The following is a 17,062-nucleotide window of genomic DNA, read 5'->3' as shown; positions in this document are numbered from 1 at the left end:
ATACAATTTGTCAAATACCTTCGTAATATCAATAACAATCTTCTTTTATGCAGCGATGGTATGTACTCGGGGGGTCAATAAGTCCCGAAAGTGACATATAGATGGCATACTAATACGAAATGCATATTATTTCTGGAAAGATCCATCCTTCATACGTCATGTGTCAAAATTTCAAGATAATCTGATCTTTTTTTTTACAAATTACACTGCTTTAAGTGACGTTACTTTTTATAATATTTCCAAAAATATTGATAAAACTGAATTTCGTGTTTTAATAAAGCATTGCTTTTTGATGCCAAAAAAAATACTGTCACAGCCAAAAACTTGGCTTGAAAGTATTATTCGGGCTCTGCTCCGTATAAAGCAACAGTTGAACGTTGGTTTGTTGACTTCAAACGTGGCCAAACAGGCACCAGTGATGCTATACCCTCTTGACGTCCAAATGAGGTGATTATACCGGAAAACATAAAAAAAGTCCAAAAAATGATCTTGGCAACCCGTAAATAAAGTTGCATGATTTAGTTAACATAATAAAGATATAAAAAGGTAGTGTTTTCACAATTTTTCCATGAGAATACTGATTTCCAAATGCTGCGTTTGCTCACAGTGGATCAAATGCAACAACGTGTCGATGATTCTGAGAGCTGTTTGGAGCTCTTTAACCAGAATAAAAAGGATTGTTTATCTAAAAATGGATTAAACTTGGATCCACCACTACACATTAAAGTTAAATCGATCGTCAGATAAGTGGACAGCATCTGGAGAAAGCAGTCCAATGTAAGCAAAAACGTATAGATCAGCTGGTAGGGTTTTGCCCTCTTTAATTTGGGATACCCAAGGAATTTTGTTCATCGACTACTTTGAGAAAGGAAGAACAATTAATAGCAAATATATTATGGCATTATTGGTGCGTTTGAAGGAAGAAATCGCGGAAAAACGGCCCCAAATGAAGAAGAAAAAAGTCTTGTTTCATCAAGACAATGCACCGTGTCACAAGTCACTAAAAACATGGCAAAGATACTCAAATTGCGCTTCGAATTGATATTTCACCCACCGTATTCTCCAGATCTGGCCCCCAGCGAGTACTTACTCTTCTCAGAACTCAAAAAATACTCAAAAACAATATGTATCGAACGATGAGGTGATTGCCAAAACTGAAGCCTTTTTTTGAGGGACTTGACAAATCCTACTATAAAAAAGGTGTCGAAATGTTAGAGAAGCGTTGGACTGATTGTATCGCTCTTGAAGGAAATATCTTGAAAATTAAATTCAAATTTTGAAAAATAATATTTGTTTTATTTGTCTGGCTTGGACCTTATTGACACACCGGATATATGTAGTGAAATTAATTTCCAAAGTAAAATTTATTTAAATAAATGTGAAACTCATGAAGTGTCGTAAAAACTGTATATTGCCTTAATTCTTTATATTAGGTAATTTTATGCTTAAAAAAATTGAAAAATAATTTATTATTAATATTTATATTTTATTAAATGAATATATAACTTAATTTCTCTTCAGAAGATCATGAGCGATTTTCTTCTTAGCATTCTCCCTCAAATAAGATATTATTTATTTTATGAATGGTACAAAACTTTTGAGTCGCAGAGAGACGTTTGAATGTTACCGATACACTTAATTGAACTTGTCAATTTTCGTATTTCTACCAACTGTGACATTTAATATAATATTAAAGTCTCCCCTTTTTTCACCGTTTTCTAGGACTTGGCGTCGAATGAAATTGAATTGAGGGGGTGGATGAGCTTTGCCTAAAAATTAATGACAGAAGAGTTATCGTTTAAATAATGAATCGACGAATTATTACACAGGCAAAACAAATTCTTCCATCCTTCCAGGTTCGTCAACTTCATTCAAGTCTTTAATCTCTTCAACATAGGATCCGTTTCTCGATGATGGGGATTCTTCCAGAAAATTACTAAAAGTTATGAATGTAACTCTTTGTAAGATAGCTGCTTAAGGAAAAAAGTAATGAATTACTATCTTGGTTGATAGAATCTCCTTTGACTTTCATAAGCAGAAACAGGAGGCATGCAGGTCCAAACAGTGGCCCAGGCTCCCTGCTCTTCCCTCCCTTACACTTTTTTAATTCTCGTACAAATGTATACCTTAAGTTTTTCCGCTTCGCCTGACATTCATCATGTGGTACTCTGATCTATTAAGTAAAATGTTAGAAAATTACCGTTTTCGAAACTTGGTTACAAGAGTATACCTATTAATATGATGAGTAATTAAATATCCAGGCACGTCGCCAGGATATACTTTTAGATTCTAATGAAGGGTAGTATCGAGTGAGTGCAAAGGTGTATTCAGGTTCTTTATTAATATACAACTAACTAAGTACAAAGAATATAACGTCAGCTCTATGGCTTGACCAAAAAGAACAAAAATACTATTACAATACGTACAACTTCAGAGTTCAGACATAATTTCTTTAATAGATACCAGACTCACAAATATAAAATCCATTTTCTCAAGTAAAACTTACAAGTCAAGTTGGAAATTGAATGTATGTCTCTTAGAAGATGCTTCGACTCGTTTAAAAATAGAAAATATTATTGATAAAACGATTAAAAAACTTGATCAAGGTCAATATACACCTTCTATGGCTTTACAAAAAATTGAAACGTCTTCTAGATAATTATTGAAGAAAGAAATGGAAGCAGCAGCAGTCAGAAGACAAGTTTTAAAGAAACTAGAACTCTTAAAAGACACTCAAGACACCTATGATATCAATGTCGAAGATGAACTTAATTCTATATTAGAATACAAAACAAGAAGGTATCTCATTAGTATGCGTAGCAAACTAATAGAGTGCAACATTAAAGGAAAAATTCAAATCAAACAACCTGTAGAACTCTAAAGAAACACATAAAAAAATTAAAGCCCTCTGTCTTACTTCTGGAAAAATAACCACAGATCCAGAACGAATTGCACAAGAAGCCCACTCATTTTATACTTCTCTATTTAAGTGTAATAAATGCTATTTTTCTTACGCAATGAAGACAAGCCAAGAATAATGTAGTGACAAGTGGAAGAACAAAGGCGAGTGCTATTCCAAAAACAATTATAGAGCAACTCTAACTCCCAATCTCACGTAATGAAATAAATAAATATATTGTTGACTACGGGAAAAAGTTTAAATTTCCTGGACCTTCGGGTCTCCGTTTTGAATTTTATCAGCCGTTCAATAAGCCATTATTCGAAGTCTTAGAAAAAGTATCCGATGAAATTCTTCATAATGGAGTTCTGGCCCAGTTCATGAATACTGGTATCATTACGCTTATTCCCAAAAAGGTGAAGGATCCTCTCAACCTCGTCAATTACAGACCTATAACACTTCTTGACACATCATACAAGATCCTCACTGGAATCCTTAACAAAAGAATTAACTTAACTTTCCATCTCATCATACCTCCAACACGTTCGAAGATCCCTTCAAGAGGCTATCGAAATAGCCAAGTCAAACAGAACAAACTTTGCTGCCATCCTAATCGAAAAAGCCTTTGATTCGATTAGCCATGAATTCATAATATGCCAATTATACAGTAGTGGTCTTCCTCCTGCATTCATCAATATGATATCTTGTGTCCTTAGAGACTCCTTCTCAATACTTGATTTACCAAATGCGAAGGGAAAGTTTTTAATAGAAAGGGGATGCAAACAAGGCGATCCTCTCGCTTCTTCGTTGTTTCTGATTGCCATTAATGATCTCTATTACAGAATCGATTCGAACCATTTCGTGAAATGCCTAAAAATTAACGTTAGATCATTTAAGACTCTTTTATATGCAGATGATCTCACAATTTTTACAACCGGATCACAAAGTGCCACACAAATCTCGTTAATATATTTATATAGATGAGCTTTCGGAATTTGAAGGAACATCAGGATTGAAATTAAACATAACTAAAACAGAATTAGTCACCTATCTAAAAAAACAAACTCGGAACGTCATTTCCTATTTATCGGCACGCATCCTCAAGTACTCTTCTTGGCGTTGTGTTGTCGTCAATATCCCAAGAACATGCCATTAACGAGAATTATGAAAAAATTGTGGAGACAGCGACAACGGAAGTCAACAGATATATTTCGCTGAATATTACGAAATTAGAAAAACTCCAAATCTGGGACCAATTGGCCGATCCCAAAATTGTCCATCTCTTAAGATACACACCATTTTCCAAAAAAAAAAACATGCAAGATAATAGACTACTCCAAGAAATACTTTGTCTGGGGAAACAAACGATAGTATATATCTAACGACTGTCTTATTACATCACTCAATAGCTGGGGTTTGTGTTCAGTCGATACAGAAGTATTCTAGAAAAATCTAAACCTTAGCTGACTAAAAAAGACTTATGAAAAGCGAAGACGTTTGGGCTATAAGAATCAAATACAAACAGAGCAAAGATCAACTGGATAAAACCAGACAGAATATTTTCTGGGCCTAACGAAGTTTTTAAAATAGTTAAGACCTTGGGTAATTACTGGTATAGAATGGTAGTTTCTAAGGAAAGTTCAGTCACAAGTACTCTCATTGCCTTAGATCTGATGAACCACTCAACTTTAACACACACCTTAGACCTGACGTTCAGTACTATAAAGGACATGCCTTAACTTTAACAGGCGAGCTGAAAAGATTTTGAGGAAATATTGCAAACTGGATTTTTTCACGCAGGGGTCACTTCCATGACTCGTGCTGCTAATTTCTTACAACAAGGCCCACCAATCCCCTTTTTCATAGGAGTTTGTTCAGTGGAAAGAAAAACACAAAAATAAAATCATGACTGAAGTAAAATAAAATCCCAACCAAGCTTGTTGGTAGCAAAACGCTGGAAGAAACTTAACATGGAAGAATAAGCAATCAATCCCAGAATAATACAGTCAATCCCCTTTACAACATGGACACAGAAGTGGTTTCGGTATAGGGTGGCAACATCCTCGATGTATACCGGCAAGTCAAATAAAACGGAACGTGAATGTTTTTTTCTGTAAAGAAGCGGTAGAATCTTCCTTCCCCCTATTTTACTTCTGTGATCGAGTGAGAATCCTCTATTGTTGATGGTGGTGAATATAATTACCAACAGGTTTAACATAACTCTAAGGGCGTCATTGCTCTTAAATTGAGAGGAGATAATGATTTTAAAGTCGAAGCAATAGTTGCAAAGACACTCACGATTACCTACGGATGTAGAACAAAAAAAGGATCCTCTTCCTGCAGGTTTAAACAAAACAATCCCAAGATATATTGAAACAATGGACTTTTAAACCGGACAAATTTTATATTTTAGTTCACAAAGGTGATTGTGACCCCATCCTTTAAGTAACCTTGGAATCTTTGATGCTTTTTTTATACAATTTCAGATAACTATGTTTTATATTAATTTGTTTTTATAATTTTAATTATTGATCTCCAGTGGGATTGTTTGTACATGCGAAATGATAATGTTAATAATAATAGAAAAAAGAATATAATATAACACAAAGACTATGTACACACATATGAACGAGTAGGGATAGACCAAAAAGGAGTTTAGGTGGTGACTATTCACACAATAAAGGAGTAGAACGATAAGTAATAAGTAGTTCATCTAAATCTATTTCATGATTTTTTTTGCATCAAGTCTTTAAAAATCCGTACAACCATTTCAGTAGGTCTGTTAGATTTCGGATGATATGGCAGAGAAAGAGACATCTTCACCCCTCTACTCTGTGATCTTAGATTTGAAGTTGTTGCTCGTAAACTGAGGACCCTTGTCGGAGTGCAAGCATTTAAGAAAACAAAATCTATATAACCAGTATAATGGTTGTTGCAGTGTGTGAGACATAGAGGTGTTTGACATAGCTGCAGCTTCGATCCAATTGAACCTAGTGTTAACAAGAATTAGGAATTCCTTCCCTTTGAATTGTAAGAAATCCACTTGAACATGTTTCCAAGGACAGACAGGAGAGAAGGATATATATTCGGCTGGTGGATCAGCGTATTGCAACCGTTGACAAGATTTGTGATGTCATTGTCAAATTAGGCCACCACGCAATACAACGAGCGATTGATTTTAGTTTAACTATCCCATAGTGAGATTAGTGAAGTTTGTCTAGTATTATTTTGTGTAGGGAAGAAGGGACGACCAGACGTATTCTCCAAAACAGAATACCATTTTTCAAGGAAAATGCATTACGTTTGTTTTGTACATGTTGTCAATAACTTTCAACCAGTCGTTTGTTCTTGCAGCCTCAACAACAAAGCAGAGATGGGCATAGCCTCACGTAACTTTGTTTCATTATTCTTGGAGGGAAATAGAAAGGCACATAAGTTTGTCGGTTGTGTCTTAGTCAGGAACAGGACTTTCCAGTGGACCTAGTGAGAGAGCAAATGCATGAAGATTCATAGTGCCTTTCACATGAACGAACTTAAAGTTGAACATAGAAAGACGTAAAGCAAAACAGGATCACCGAGCTGTGATAACAGTAAGGAGCTCTTTCTGTGGATTCAAGATGTATTGGAGTGATTTGTGGTCCGTTTTAATAAAGAATTATCTAGACAGAAGATAACATTCGAAACGATTCCGTCCAAAGATACATAATATTGGGATTATTCGTTTTCCACAGTTGAGAGTTTTCGAGACATAAAGGAAATGGGACGATCCAAGCCATTAATGAGATGGGAGGACGGTTCCAAGTCCAAGAGATAGCGCATCAGTAGAGAGAAACAATGGCAACACTGGACCGTAGAGGGCAAGAACAGGAGTATTTGATAGAATTATCTGGATTGCTGAGAAGCTTTCTTCAGCCTCGTTGGACAACACAAAATACACACTTAACTTTGTTAATTCGGGTAATGGAGAAGCTATTGAGGATAGGTTATCAACGAAGTTTCCATAAAATTGAACTAGTCCCAAGATTGACTTGACTTGAGGAGTAGAATCAGGAGTAGAAAATTTCAGCACTGGGTGAACTAATTCAGGATCAAGTGAATTTCCATTTTCAGAAACTTGGAAACAAAGGTATGTTAACTGATAGTCTGTAAACACACATTTACTTTTTTTCAAGCGAACCCCAGCTGACTTGAAACGATCATAACTTGTTGGACTGTAGATACTGACATCGAATGAGAGTAAATAAGGAGGTCATATATGTAAACTTTAACATTGGAGATACCTTCGAAAAGTTTCTCAGGTGCAGCTTGAACAATACCCGGAGCCGAAGAAAGACCATAAGGCTACAAGATGAGATAAAAATTTCAAGGATATAAAAAAAACCTTGATAAATCATGTTTAGTCAAAGGCATTAACGTAAAATATAATGAAGACTTCGTCATGTTTTTCACCTTATCATCACAGAATCTTATTCTTTATATTTTTTTGGTTTAAAAGTAAATAATAATGACCTCTCTTTCTCAATTTTTTCAAAAGGACTTCCTATACCTATTGTCGAAGGGAATTATATATGTACATCAAAGAGTCTGAGCCGTTATTCTGATATCAATAACAAGATTTTAGCATATTTAAAAAAAAAAAAAAGAATGAACCCAAACTAGCTTCAAGTATAATGTATACCGTTGAGATATTGGAAGAAGCAGTCATCATCATGACTTTAATTCGAAAAATAATATCAGCTTTATTATAGAACAATTTCACCTTCACTCTTTGTGCAAAAGGACGAAAATACTCTCCAGAATTTTTAGAAATTTCAATACTTTGGCAAAATACAATCCAAGCTTTATATAATCCAATTAGTGAATCTTGGGTCCTTAAGCAAATAGATTTTTTTTTTTTTTTTTTGAAAATGACATTACGAACTTTGAGATGAACAAAAAGGAATGAAAGGCTGCTTTGGGTAACTACTTAAAGAGAATTATGTAAGTAAAAGGAAGAAATAAAAAAAAAGGACAAGAAAAGATAGAAGCGTGTAAATTGAATTTGTAGATGGTCAGTGTGTGAAGTGTAAATTAATATATTGACGGTTTGGTACACCAATTTATGGATTAATTCGATGAATCTCCTGGTATAGGGACCTGCATCCAGCCATTGTTCCTTTGACTCATTCAATGTCTTTAAATCAACCTTCAATTTGAGAATTGAGACGAAGACTATCTTGCACAAATCTGAAAAAATAACAATGCACTTAAAACTACTTTGAAATGTTAATATGCCTTTTCTAAAGTATAACCTTTTAGTAAAAGTAGATAAAGTTGTTGCCTTCTGAGGAAAAGTTTGTTTTTCTCAAGTTTTTGGAATATCCGGAAATACTGTTGGAACGGTATTAGATTTTAATTTAGTTAGTTTAAGTTCACTAAAAAGAGTCTTTTAAAAACGAGTTGTTCACAGACAAAGCAGAACTAGTGTGTGTCAACTGTGGATGTCTACTTCTATCCAAAGCCCTATAAACTTATAGGGCTCTGCTTCTATCAAAGTAACTATATAAATATAGTCAACTTGAGACATAAATAAATTCAAATACCGACTATTTACAAATATTGCTTGAAACATACAACGTTTAAGATTATATGTAGTTCCCAACTCTCCTAATATCTCATTCTTATCTAATGACAAATTGAAGTATTTTAAAAGGAATACTTTATTACACTAGAAGCAACAAAAAATTCAAGATTCTGAATTTAATTTAGCAATTAGACTGTGATACCAAGATCTTTCATTGCAATATGTATGATGTTGTTCCCTTCACTGAAATTTATAAATTTAAATACAACTTGGACAACGGGATCTTTATAATTGTGGTCATCCTTGTAGGAGTACCGTCAGCTTCTACTCAAGAAAACTTACCACCAATAAACTTGATGCGTCTAGAAGATCATACAATCATTTTTTTTTCTTTTTAAATATTTAATAAGGATACAATTTTATTTATTTCAATTTAAGCTACTTTAGTTGACGATTCTTTTCATTATGAAATCTGTAAAAATTATAGGAAAAAATGGTAGCAGCCGAAAAAGACCTATGAACGTTGTTTGTGTTAGCTTCAAATTACTAATTTTTTTTAACTAGTAGCCAAATTTGAAGTAACAGTTCTCGGAACTGGACTTTTTTTCGATAATATTGCTCCAACACCCTCAAATATAGATGGAACTGTATCTTTCTTTAAGATACAATGAGAGAAAATCTGTTCGCTCACTATATTTATTGTCTTTGATTTTAAAATGTTGTTGCATAATTGTAAATTTTTACATCTTTCCTAATTTACTTTAATATAAAATACTTTAGACTTTTTCAAAACTAACATAAATATAATTGAAAGAGAAATAAGTAAATAGTAATCGCTAAGAAATAATATAATTAAATGATATCTTGGTATCGGCTTGATTCAACTATGGAGGAGTGTTCGATTTTTCAAACGTAGCCTTTGACATGTTTGAATGTTGTGTTTTGACGAAGGTGACGAGGTAGCAATTATTTAATAAAAGGTGGGATCCAGGACGAACGGGAGAAATGAGGTAAGGAATGATGTGGAGGAATACAATGATTGTTTAATTTGAACAATTATATTCTTATTAATAACTAACACTACTCTGATATATACATAGAATACATAACTATTTATACTTAATACGAGGTAAAGACAGTACTTTACAAATATATATATACAAGAAAATACAATAAATAAGAGAATCAGTTTGGCATATTGGCTTCCTTTGGATTACTGGAATAACATAATCTACACTTAGGAAAAGAACATATTGCAGGTATTGTTGTAAATTAATTACGAATACTGAATTCGTATCTAATAATAATTAAATACACCATTTGATTTCTTTTCCTACACTATTTTTCATTTCTATTGATAGCAATGCAATAGTCATATTTTTCCCCCCACAACATGAACAGTAGCCAACAAATATCAGTCGTAAGTTTCCCTTTTTATATGTCCCAAATATATAGTTAAGGCTAGGGAAGTGATATTTTATTAAATAAAACGATAAAAATCAGTTCCGCATTTTAATATTATAAATAACTTGATGATTGAAATAATTACTTATATATTTATATTCATTAGTAGAATAAAATGAGCTATTTGCCTTTTAAACTCAGAATCAAAAATTAAATCTCAAAATAGGAATAATTCGTGTAATTTAGGATCCTAAATAAGGAATCCAGTCGTTACTTTTATTGTATCACGACGCAACCTTTCATCAAAAAAGAAACAAAAAAAATGGCCCAAACTCATCTGGTGTTTAGGGAAATAAATCAATCACACCAACAACTGTTATTTATTTCTTAAGTACTCTTTTACTATCACATTCATATTATTTCTTCAGAATGTTTATAATGAAATACATGAATTTAAATTTAATAATATTCAAATTGAATAATATTTTATTCGATGCCGGGTTATAATATTGTTTTTAATATATCCATACATTGACATTCTATATGATAGCCAAAATTTCTTCATAGAAATAATAAGTTTTTATATTTATATGACGAGGGGGATCAACAAGAAACAGAGCATAACTATTCATAACTTATAATACTTCGTTTATTTATCAAAAAGAATAAATTATGAAATAGCCATGACGTATCAAGTAAGACGAGGGAATCCATAGCTCACAACAAAATACCTAGGTTATTTGAAGGTTAATAGAAATACATAGTTAGTTAGTTAATTATTTAATCCTGCTTGCCATACATACATAAAATAAAATTTTACAAATATAAGGTAATAATCACGACCACACAATGGGGTTATTTGTGCTACAACAGCAGACTGTAGTAAATCCTAGTTTACATTAAAATTTTGTTAAATAATATTTTTCATTTTTTGTACATTTCATAAATTTTAAAATACGAAAGTCTTCGTTTTCTTCATTCATTGCTTGATGTCTCCCTTAAGATAGGGCGGGGTATCTACTGATGATATGGTCTGCACTTTACAGTTCTTCTATACAGACATTGCATGTTGAGTTTATGTCTTCTACTTAGTCAGGTGGGCTAGAAAAGGGATATCTCCAGTGTAGGCATGTACAATGAGTCTCAATTTTTCTCTTCTGAGCTTGATACACTTCGACTTCGGCTTACTAAGCAAAGTATGCGTATGTTTCATACTTTGATCTTTTTTGTATCGGTCACACCAATATTGATAGAAGAAGTCATGAATTACCTTCTTTATGTAGCTTGGAAGCGTCTCAATAGTAAACTGGTTTTGGCTCTCAGTACCCCTCTTCACAAGATGGTCTGCAAATTCATTTCTTGTAATGTCAGAATGTCTTTTGCACCATTCTAGATGTATATTTTTCTCACTTATTCCTTTGATGGGGGTTTCTTTATATTTTAGAACTTCTGTACTAGTAGAAAGTGGATTAAAGATTGCACCAATCTGATTATTACATTATTTTGTGTTTTTTCGTACTTGAGAAGACCATCTACACCCTGTGTTATGGCAAAAATCTCTGCTTAAAACACAGAAGCCTTTTTATTCAATGAAGCCTTGAATGACAAATTAATGTATCAACATTAGTGATAGCCCAGTGTTTCCGTGTTCGTCTGCTGATCCGTCGGTATAGATGATTGCGTCAGGAAGTGAAGTCTATCAATTGCAGGGCTTCAAATGCCAGTGCGTCTACGCATATGTAGAGTACCTTACCAAAGTTAGTAATTTCAGATTTTGTAAGTTCCACCTTACCTTTAATCTGAAGAGTATTGCATTGGTGTGCTATAATACGAGCAAGATCATCGACTCCAATGTTACCAGTCGCCCCACGAACGAAACACGTGAGGTATTTTTTCTATTTTCTGAGTTCCCTCATTCGCTCCGCTTCATCCAATGAGGGCACAAGGAGAGGTGTAACCATGCTTTTTCGGATATATGGTCCAGAAGCATCACCATTTACGTAAATGACCACTCTTTTATTCGTATAGTGACGCCCTTCGTAGTTAGGAATTAGGTTTCCGATTGGTGAAGACAGACAACGTACGTAGTCTGTATCAAGCGTTTTCGTTACTTTGTTCCACTCAATTATGGAAATATGGCCCCCGTTCTTTCTTATAATGACAGATTTTTTAAATCTGTTATTCAGATTTTTTTTTTTTTTTGGGTGCTTGGTTTTGGATTTTATTTCAAAAAATTCTATAAATTAATTTTTTTGGAAAAAACTTCAAAAATCAAACTTAAAATGTTCAACTTTTTGAAGAATTGAATTCCAACTATTCAATTTGATATTTAAAAATTTCTTCGAAAATTCACAAAAAAATTCCAAATCCCCAATTGTTCTCAAATAAATTAATTTGTTGAAAATAATTTCAAAAATTAAATTTCTTCAAAAAAATTCAAGTATTAAATTTTTTACAGAAAAGTTTCAAAATCCATAGTTATTCATAATAACTATGGATTCAAAAAATTAAATTTTTTGTAAAAAAAAAAATTCAAATATTAAATTTTCTAGTAAAAAGGAAAAATCCCTGGGGGAGAGGGTGCTATTTTTTTCATAACTTAGAAAATTAATAAATAAGAATAAGAATCGCAAATTGAACATTATTTTCTTGATTCCGATTTATGGTGACATCACTAATATTAACATATTATAATTATGTGGATGAGTTTTTGAGGTCCAATAAAATGTAGGATATCTGATTTTTTTCAAGTTCTTACCAACATGAATTCAAGTAGACAAAAAATGATACAAATAGGTAGGGTTATGTAATACTAGATACGTTTAGTAGAGTTTCATTAAGAGGAACTCCGAAAATAATATATAATATTATATAAGAGGAGCCCCCTTTGTGCCTCTAATTTACAAGTAATAATTTTATCGTACACAAAAACCATTTGATTAGTTTGTATCCTCAATACAAGACGTTATTCGAATTTTGAAATAGCTATTTTTATGGTACCTAATACATATTGGCTATTAATATAATATCTCTTATCAGACTACATAATATTATAAGTAGGGAATAGCTAAGCTCGCGAACAACAGAAGATTTCTTTTATTGAGAAATGACGTCATAGTATCACATCCTCAGAACTGTCATTAATTTTCAACTATGGAGAAGGGACATCCTCCTCTTGGTGAGCCCTTGTGTGGACGTTTTACAGATTCCTTTGCATATGTAACCCTTAAGGATCGTTTACCTGTCATTATAGCTAAAGTCGTTGACAGTTTGGTTGTTCAACGTAATGTGATCTTAAAGGATTCATCTTTTACCATTGACGATATCAAAAACGTCATTGAACGTCTAGTAATTAATTACTCCTTGTTTCATGATTCAATTTAAGTGTCAATTTATATTTCTTTTAGTCAGGACTTCGATATGAGCTTACAACAAACAAGCCCCTTAAACCATTTGTCGACAAGGCTCCAGATGTGGAAATTTGGAATAATTACCTTACGGAGGAAAAAAATAATTCAACTACTGATGTGAACTGGTTTGGCACGAGGTGGTTATATGCGGAAACATATGCATATAGACGAATTTTTGAAGCATTTCAATTAACACCACCATTTGCAAAGTACGATTATTTCAAACATTTAAAATGTCAGCAACTGGAGTCCAGTATTCCCTCAATGGAGGTTTTTTCCAATATATTTAAAATCGATTTGAAACAAAAGTCCCCTCATTCCGTTAAAGACCTTTTTTCAGTATTTATTATGTTAAGTTTATGGGGTAATCAGTGTGATTTAAGTTTATCTTCCGGAGCTGTGAATGAGACGGCTCTAGACTATGATTCTTTGGTTTCTCAGCAGAAAACTCAGTTGTTGATTAATGATTTACCTAAAGTTTGGGAATATGTAAACTCTAACAGTGAAGAAACTATAGATATCGTATTGGATAATTCAGGCTTTGAATGGTTTACAGATCTATATTTAGCAGACTTTTTAATATCTAACGCACTCGCAAAGCATATTCGATTTCATGTAAAGGCAATACCGTGGTTTGTATCTGACGTAACTTCAAATGGCTTTGATTGGATGTTTGAATTTATGAGCCATCATGAGAGTCTAATTGATTTAGTTACCAAATGGGAGTCATATTTAGAAAATGGTATATGGAGTATCAAAACAGATCCCTTTTGGACATATCCTCATTCTTATGACAAATTAATGGAAATAAATGAGTCTCTTTACTCAATGCTCTCACAATCCAAATTAGTTATTTTCAAGGGAGATTTGAATTATAGAAAATGTGTAGGTGATCGAAATTGGGATCCAACATATTCCTTTGTGGATGCAATTCAAGGACTTCAATCCCTATCCGTATTATGTTTAAGAACATTGGTAAATAATATAGGATATGTTTTTTTAAGTATCAACATAATTTTTATGTGTTTTATTTTCTAGAAGGCAGATACTGTAGTGGGTCTTGACAAAAAAGGTAATGGAGTCTACTCAAGAAAAGGATAAAAATTGGATGATAAACGGAAAGTGGGGACTGATATCATTTCATGCAAAAGAATAAATATAATATTAATAATTATCTATTTAAAGCTCTCCAAAGGCACAGGGATTGTAACTTGAATAGATGTTTTTATCTACAGAATCAATTTTAATAATAATATAGCTCCCGCAATATTTTTATAATTTTATGACAAATTTATGTTTTAAATATTTTGATGAAATTAATGTTATGTTCAAATCCACAACGTTAATAAATTAATGTTTTAAGTTCTTTGTTTTTTTTTTTTCCTTTTGTCTAATTAATTATCATATTGCAATCAATATAATTTATTGATAAGGTCGTGATTAAAAATTATCCGATAAAAAAAGCTCAAAACCAATATCTTATCATTGCATAATATATCATTAATTAATCCATGAATTAAAGAGTAAATAATCTAATAATCCTTCATCTTAGTCCTGTTTTATTTACGTCGTAACTTCTACTGCAACGCCCAGAGAAAGAGGAGGGCAGTTTCTATATTTATTTCCGTTGGATACAAATTTCTGTTTTTATTTGGTTATCTTTACATACAACTCACATAATTAAATAACAGCATACAAACGTTGAGGGCAGGCCTTGAGACTAACTTTGAGTTTTCAGCACATATACATGGGATCGTGTCTGTTGTAGTTCCCTTTGACGTCTTCAATTAACTATGAGTTAATAATCAAAAGCAACAAAAAATCAGGAAATAAAATTATCCAAAATGACTACAACAAAATGCAACCTTAGTAATTATAAAATTTGTGTCTCATTAGAAAATGGTTCCATCGAGGTTCGTAGATTTCAACTCCCCCACTCCATTCAATTTGATGAATTCAAGAATAAGATATTTAATTTATACGCTAAAAGTAAATTCGATATATATTGGATAGATACTGAGAAGGATAGAGTGAGCATTGACTCAGAAGAGGAATTCCAAATCGCTCTTACCAACATGTCGGAGCAGAATGCAGTAAAATTTCACATCAATTTCATGACTTTAAAAGACAACATTCACTATGGAATATTTTGCTGTAACTGCAAGGATGAAATTGTTGGATTTCGCTACAGGTGTCTTAGTTGTAGTTTTTACGAACTATGTGCCACATGTGAGAGAAATGGTAATCATAATCAACATCGATTATTGCGTATTCCGAGTCCTGAGGACATGTACTCCAAGTCTCTTCTCAAATTACTACATAAATGCGTGCTCTCATACGACAAGGAGAATCAAGGAGTACATGATATGATGGATCAGTTTTTGAAAAAAAGAAGGAATGATCGGCGATGATTACCGCTTCGTGATTGAAAAAAAAAAAAGTATATGGAAAGACATCTACGGAACTTTAAAAAGGTTTTTGTAGATACAAACTGTAATTTATAAACTGAATGATACATAGAAGAGTATGAATATTGAAACAACCAGTCACAATTGAAAAATAAGCCTCAAGTGTGGATATAATATACGAGGTTGGTCTGTAAAGTTTCCGACCTAACAACGATAGAAGACATTTTTTCTTTTCAACAAAGTCTCGTTGTAACTCTAAACACTTCTACCAACGATGCCGTCATCTTTATACCCGTAATGTCTGTAACTTCCCTGGGAGCAGTGTGTAGAGTTACAAGGAGACTATTTTGAAAAATAAAATTATGATTTTTTTTCACATCAACACACTCAAACGACTGTTAAATAACAACTGGGCGTCCAAAATGGGTGAAACTTGTGTGAGTAACTGTCAAAAGATCCTAGCTAGATGTGACTAAAAAGACTAACAAAGTGGTACCTTTTAACCTCTTAAGATGTGACTAGTATAGTGTCAGTCCTTATTTAGGACTGAAGTCTGCTGTCTCATCCAGTTCAGTCTTAAAAACTATTAAGTTCGGTAATTAATGAAGTCACTCAACGTTATTTCTTTTTTTAATCCGTTCTAGTACTGACAGTCAGCTTAAGGACTGATAAGTGATAGCCAGGACAGTTCCTAGGACTGGCTGGGCCGAATAAATAATGACGGACACAAAACTAGATGTGAGCAAGGTTAACAGAAATTTCTATTAATCTTGGATATGACTATCTTTTATATAAGACTGCTGCCATATTCACATTGATGCTGGAAACTTTTCATACCACCTTCGTATATTATGAACACCCATAAAGAAAGGATCCATGATTATCTACCCTCCCCTCTTCATATGGAGTTTTTCTATTAAGTTTTATTGGATACATTTTTCGATTTCATCATCTATTCTGGACTCCAATAATTAAGGTTATAGAACATTTTCATTGACGTCATAAATTGCATCATTTTGGGGCCTCCATGTTAATATTTCTACTACATCAAATGGACAAATCTCCAATAAACCTTGATAAAACTCCATCAAATGGTTTTATGGATAAAAAAAAGACTTACCAATTGCATTGAGTACTACATGATTCCAATGATAAATAGTGATATTTGAATTAAATTAAAGTAATATTTAGTGGAAACCGCTAAAAATGGCTATATTTGTATCTAAAACACATGAAGATAAGATTGTAGAATGATATAATTACTTACTTTTAATAAATATTAGGTTCATATATTAATAACATAATAAGACTATGTATTAGAGTGTTAAAATTTTGATAGACGGTAAGGTTTAAGTCCTTATATTTGTTGGCCCCATTT

The 17,062-nt window shown here is 32.8% G+C and overlaps 1 protein-coding gene and 1 non-coding gene across 2 annotated transcripts; both read left to right on the top strand.

The window, feature by feature from the left end:
* Positions 1–11,274: 11,274 nt before the first annotated feature.
* On the top strand, positions 11,275–14,638 carry LOC121124336 (damage-control phosphatase ARMT1). The gene is made up of 3 exons (XM_040719488.2): positions 11,275–13,214; positions 13,274–14,251; positions 14,315–14,638. Exons 1-3 carry the CDS (start codon positions 13,020–13,022, stop codon positions 14,375–14,377), a joined length of 1,236 nt encoding a protein of 411 aa, XP_040575422.1. The 5' UTR covers positions 11,275–13,019; the 3' UTR covers positions 14,378–14,638.
* Positions 14,639–15,004: 366 nt separating this feature from the next.
* LOC121124842 (uncharacterized) lies at positions 15,005–16,985 on the top strand. The gene is made up of 2 exons (XR_011781893.1): positions 15,005–15,866; positions 16,552–16,985. It is a non-coding gene; the product is annotated as an uncharacterized protein (transcript).
* The last annotated feature ends 77 nt before the right edge of the window (positions 16,986–17,062 follow it).

Source organism: Lepeophtheirus salmonis, chromosome 9 (genome assembly GCF_016086655.4).
Source record: "Lepeophtheirus salmonis chromosome 9, UVic_Lsal_1.4, whole genome shotgun sequence".
NCBI classification, from domain to species: Eukaryota; Metazoa; Arthropoda; class Copepoda; order Siphonostomatoida; family Caligidae; genus Lepeophtheirus; species Lepeophtheirus salmonis.
The sequence above is the reverse complement of the archived record's forward strand: the minus strand, read 5'-3'. Positions and strand labels throughout refer to the sequence as shown.

Bases quoted from the DNA above. Each gene is read 5' to 3' on its own strand.
- LOC121124336 (XM_040719488.2), top strand. From the start codon at position 13,020: ATGGAGAAGGGACATCCTCCTCTTGGTGAGCCCTTGTGTGGACGTTTT. The intron at 13,215-13,273 runs GTAATTAATTAC...TATTTCTTTTAG, and splicing joins AAAACGTCATTGAACGTCTA to TCAGGACTTCGATATGAGCT. The intron at 14,252-14,314 runs GTAAATAATATA...TTTATTTTCTAG, and splicing joins TATTATGTTTAAGAACATTG to AAGGCAGATACTGTAGTGGG.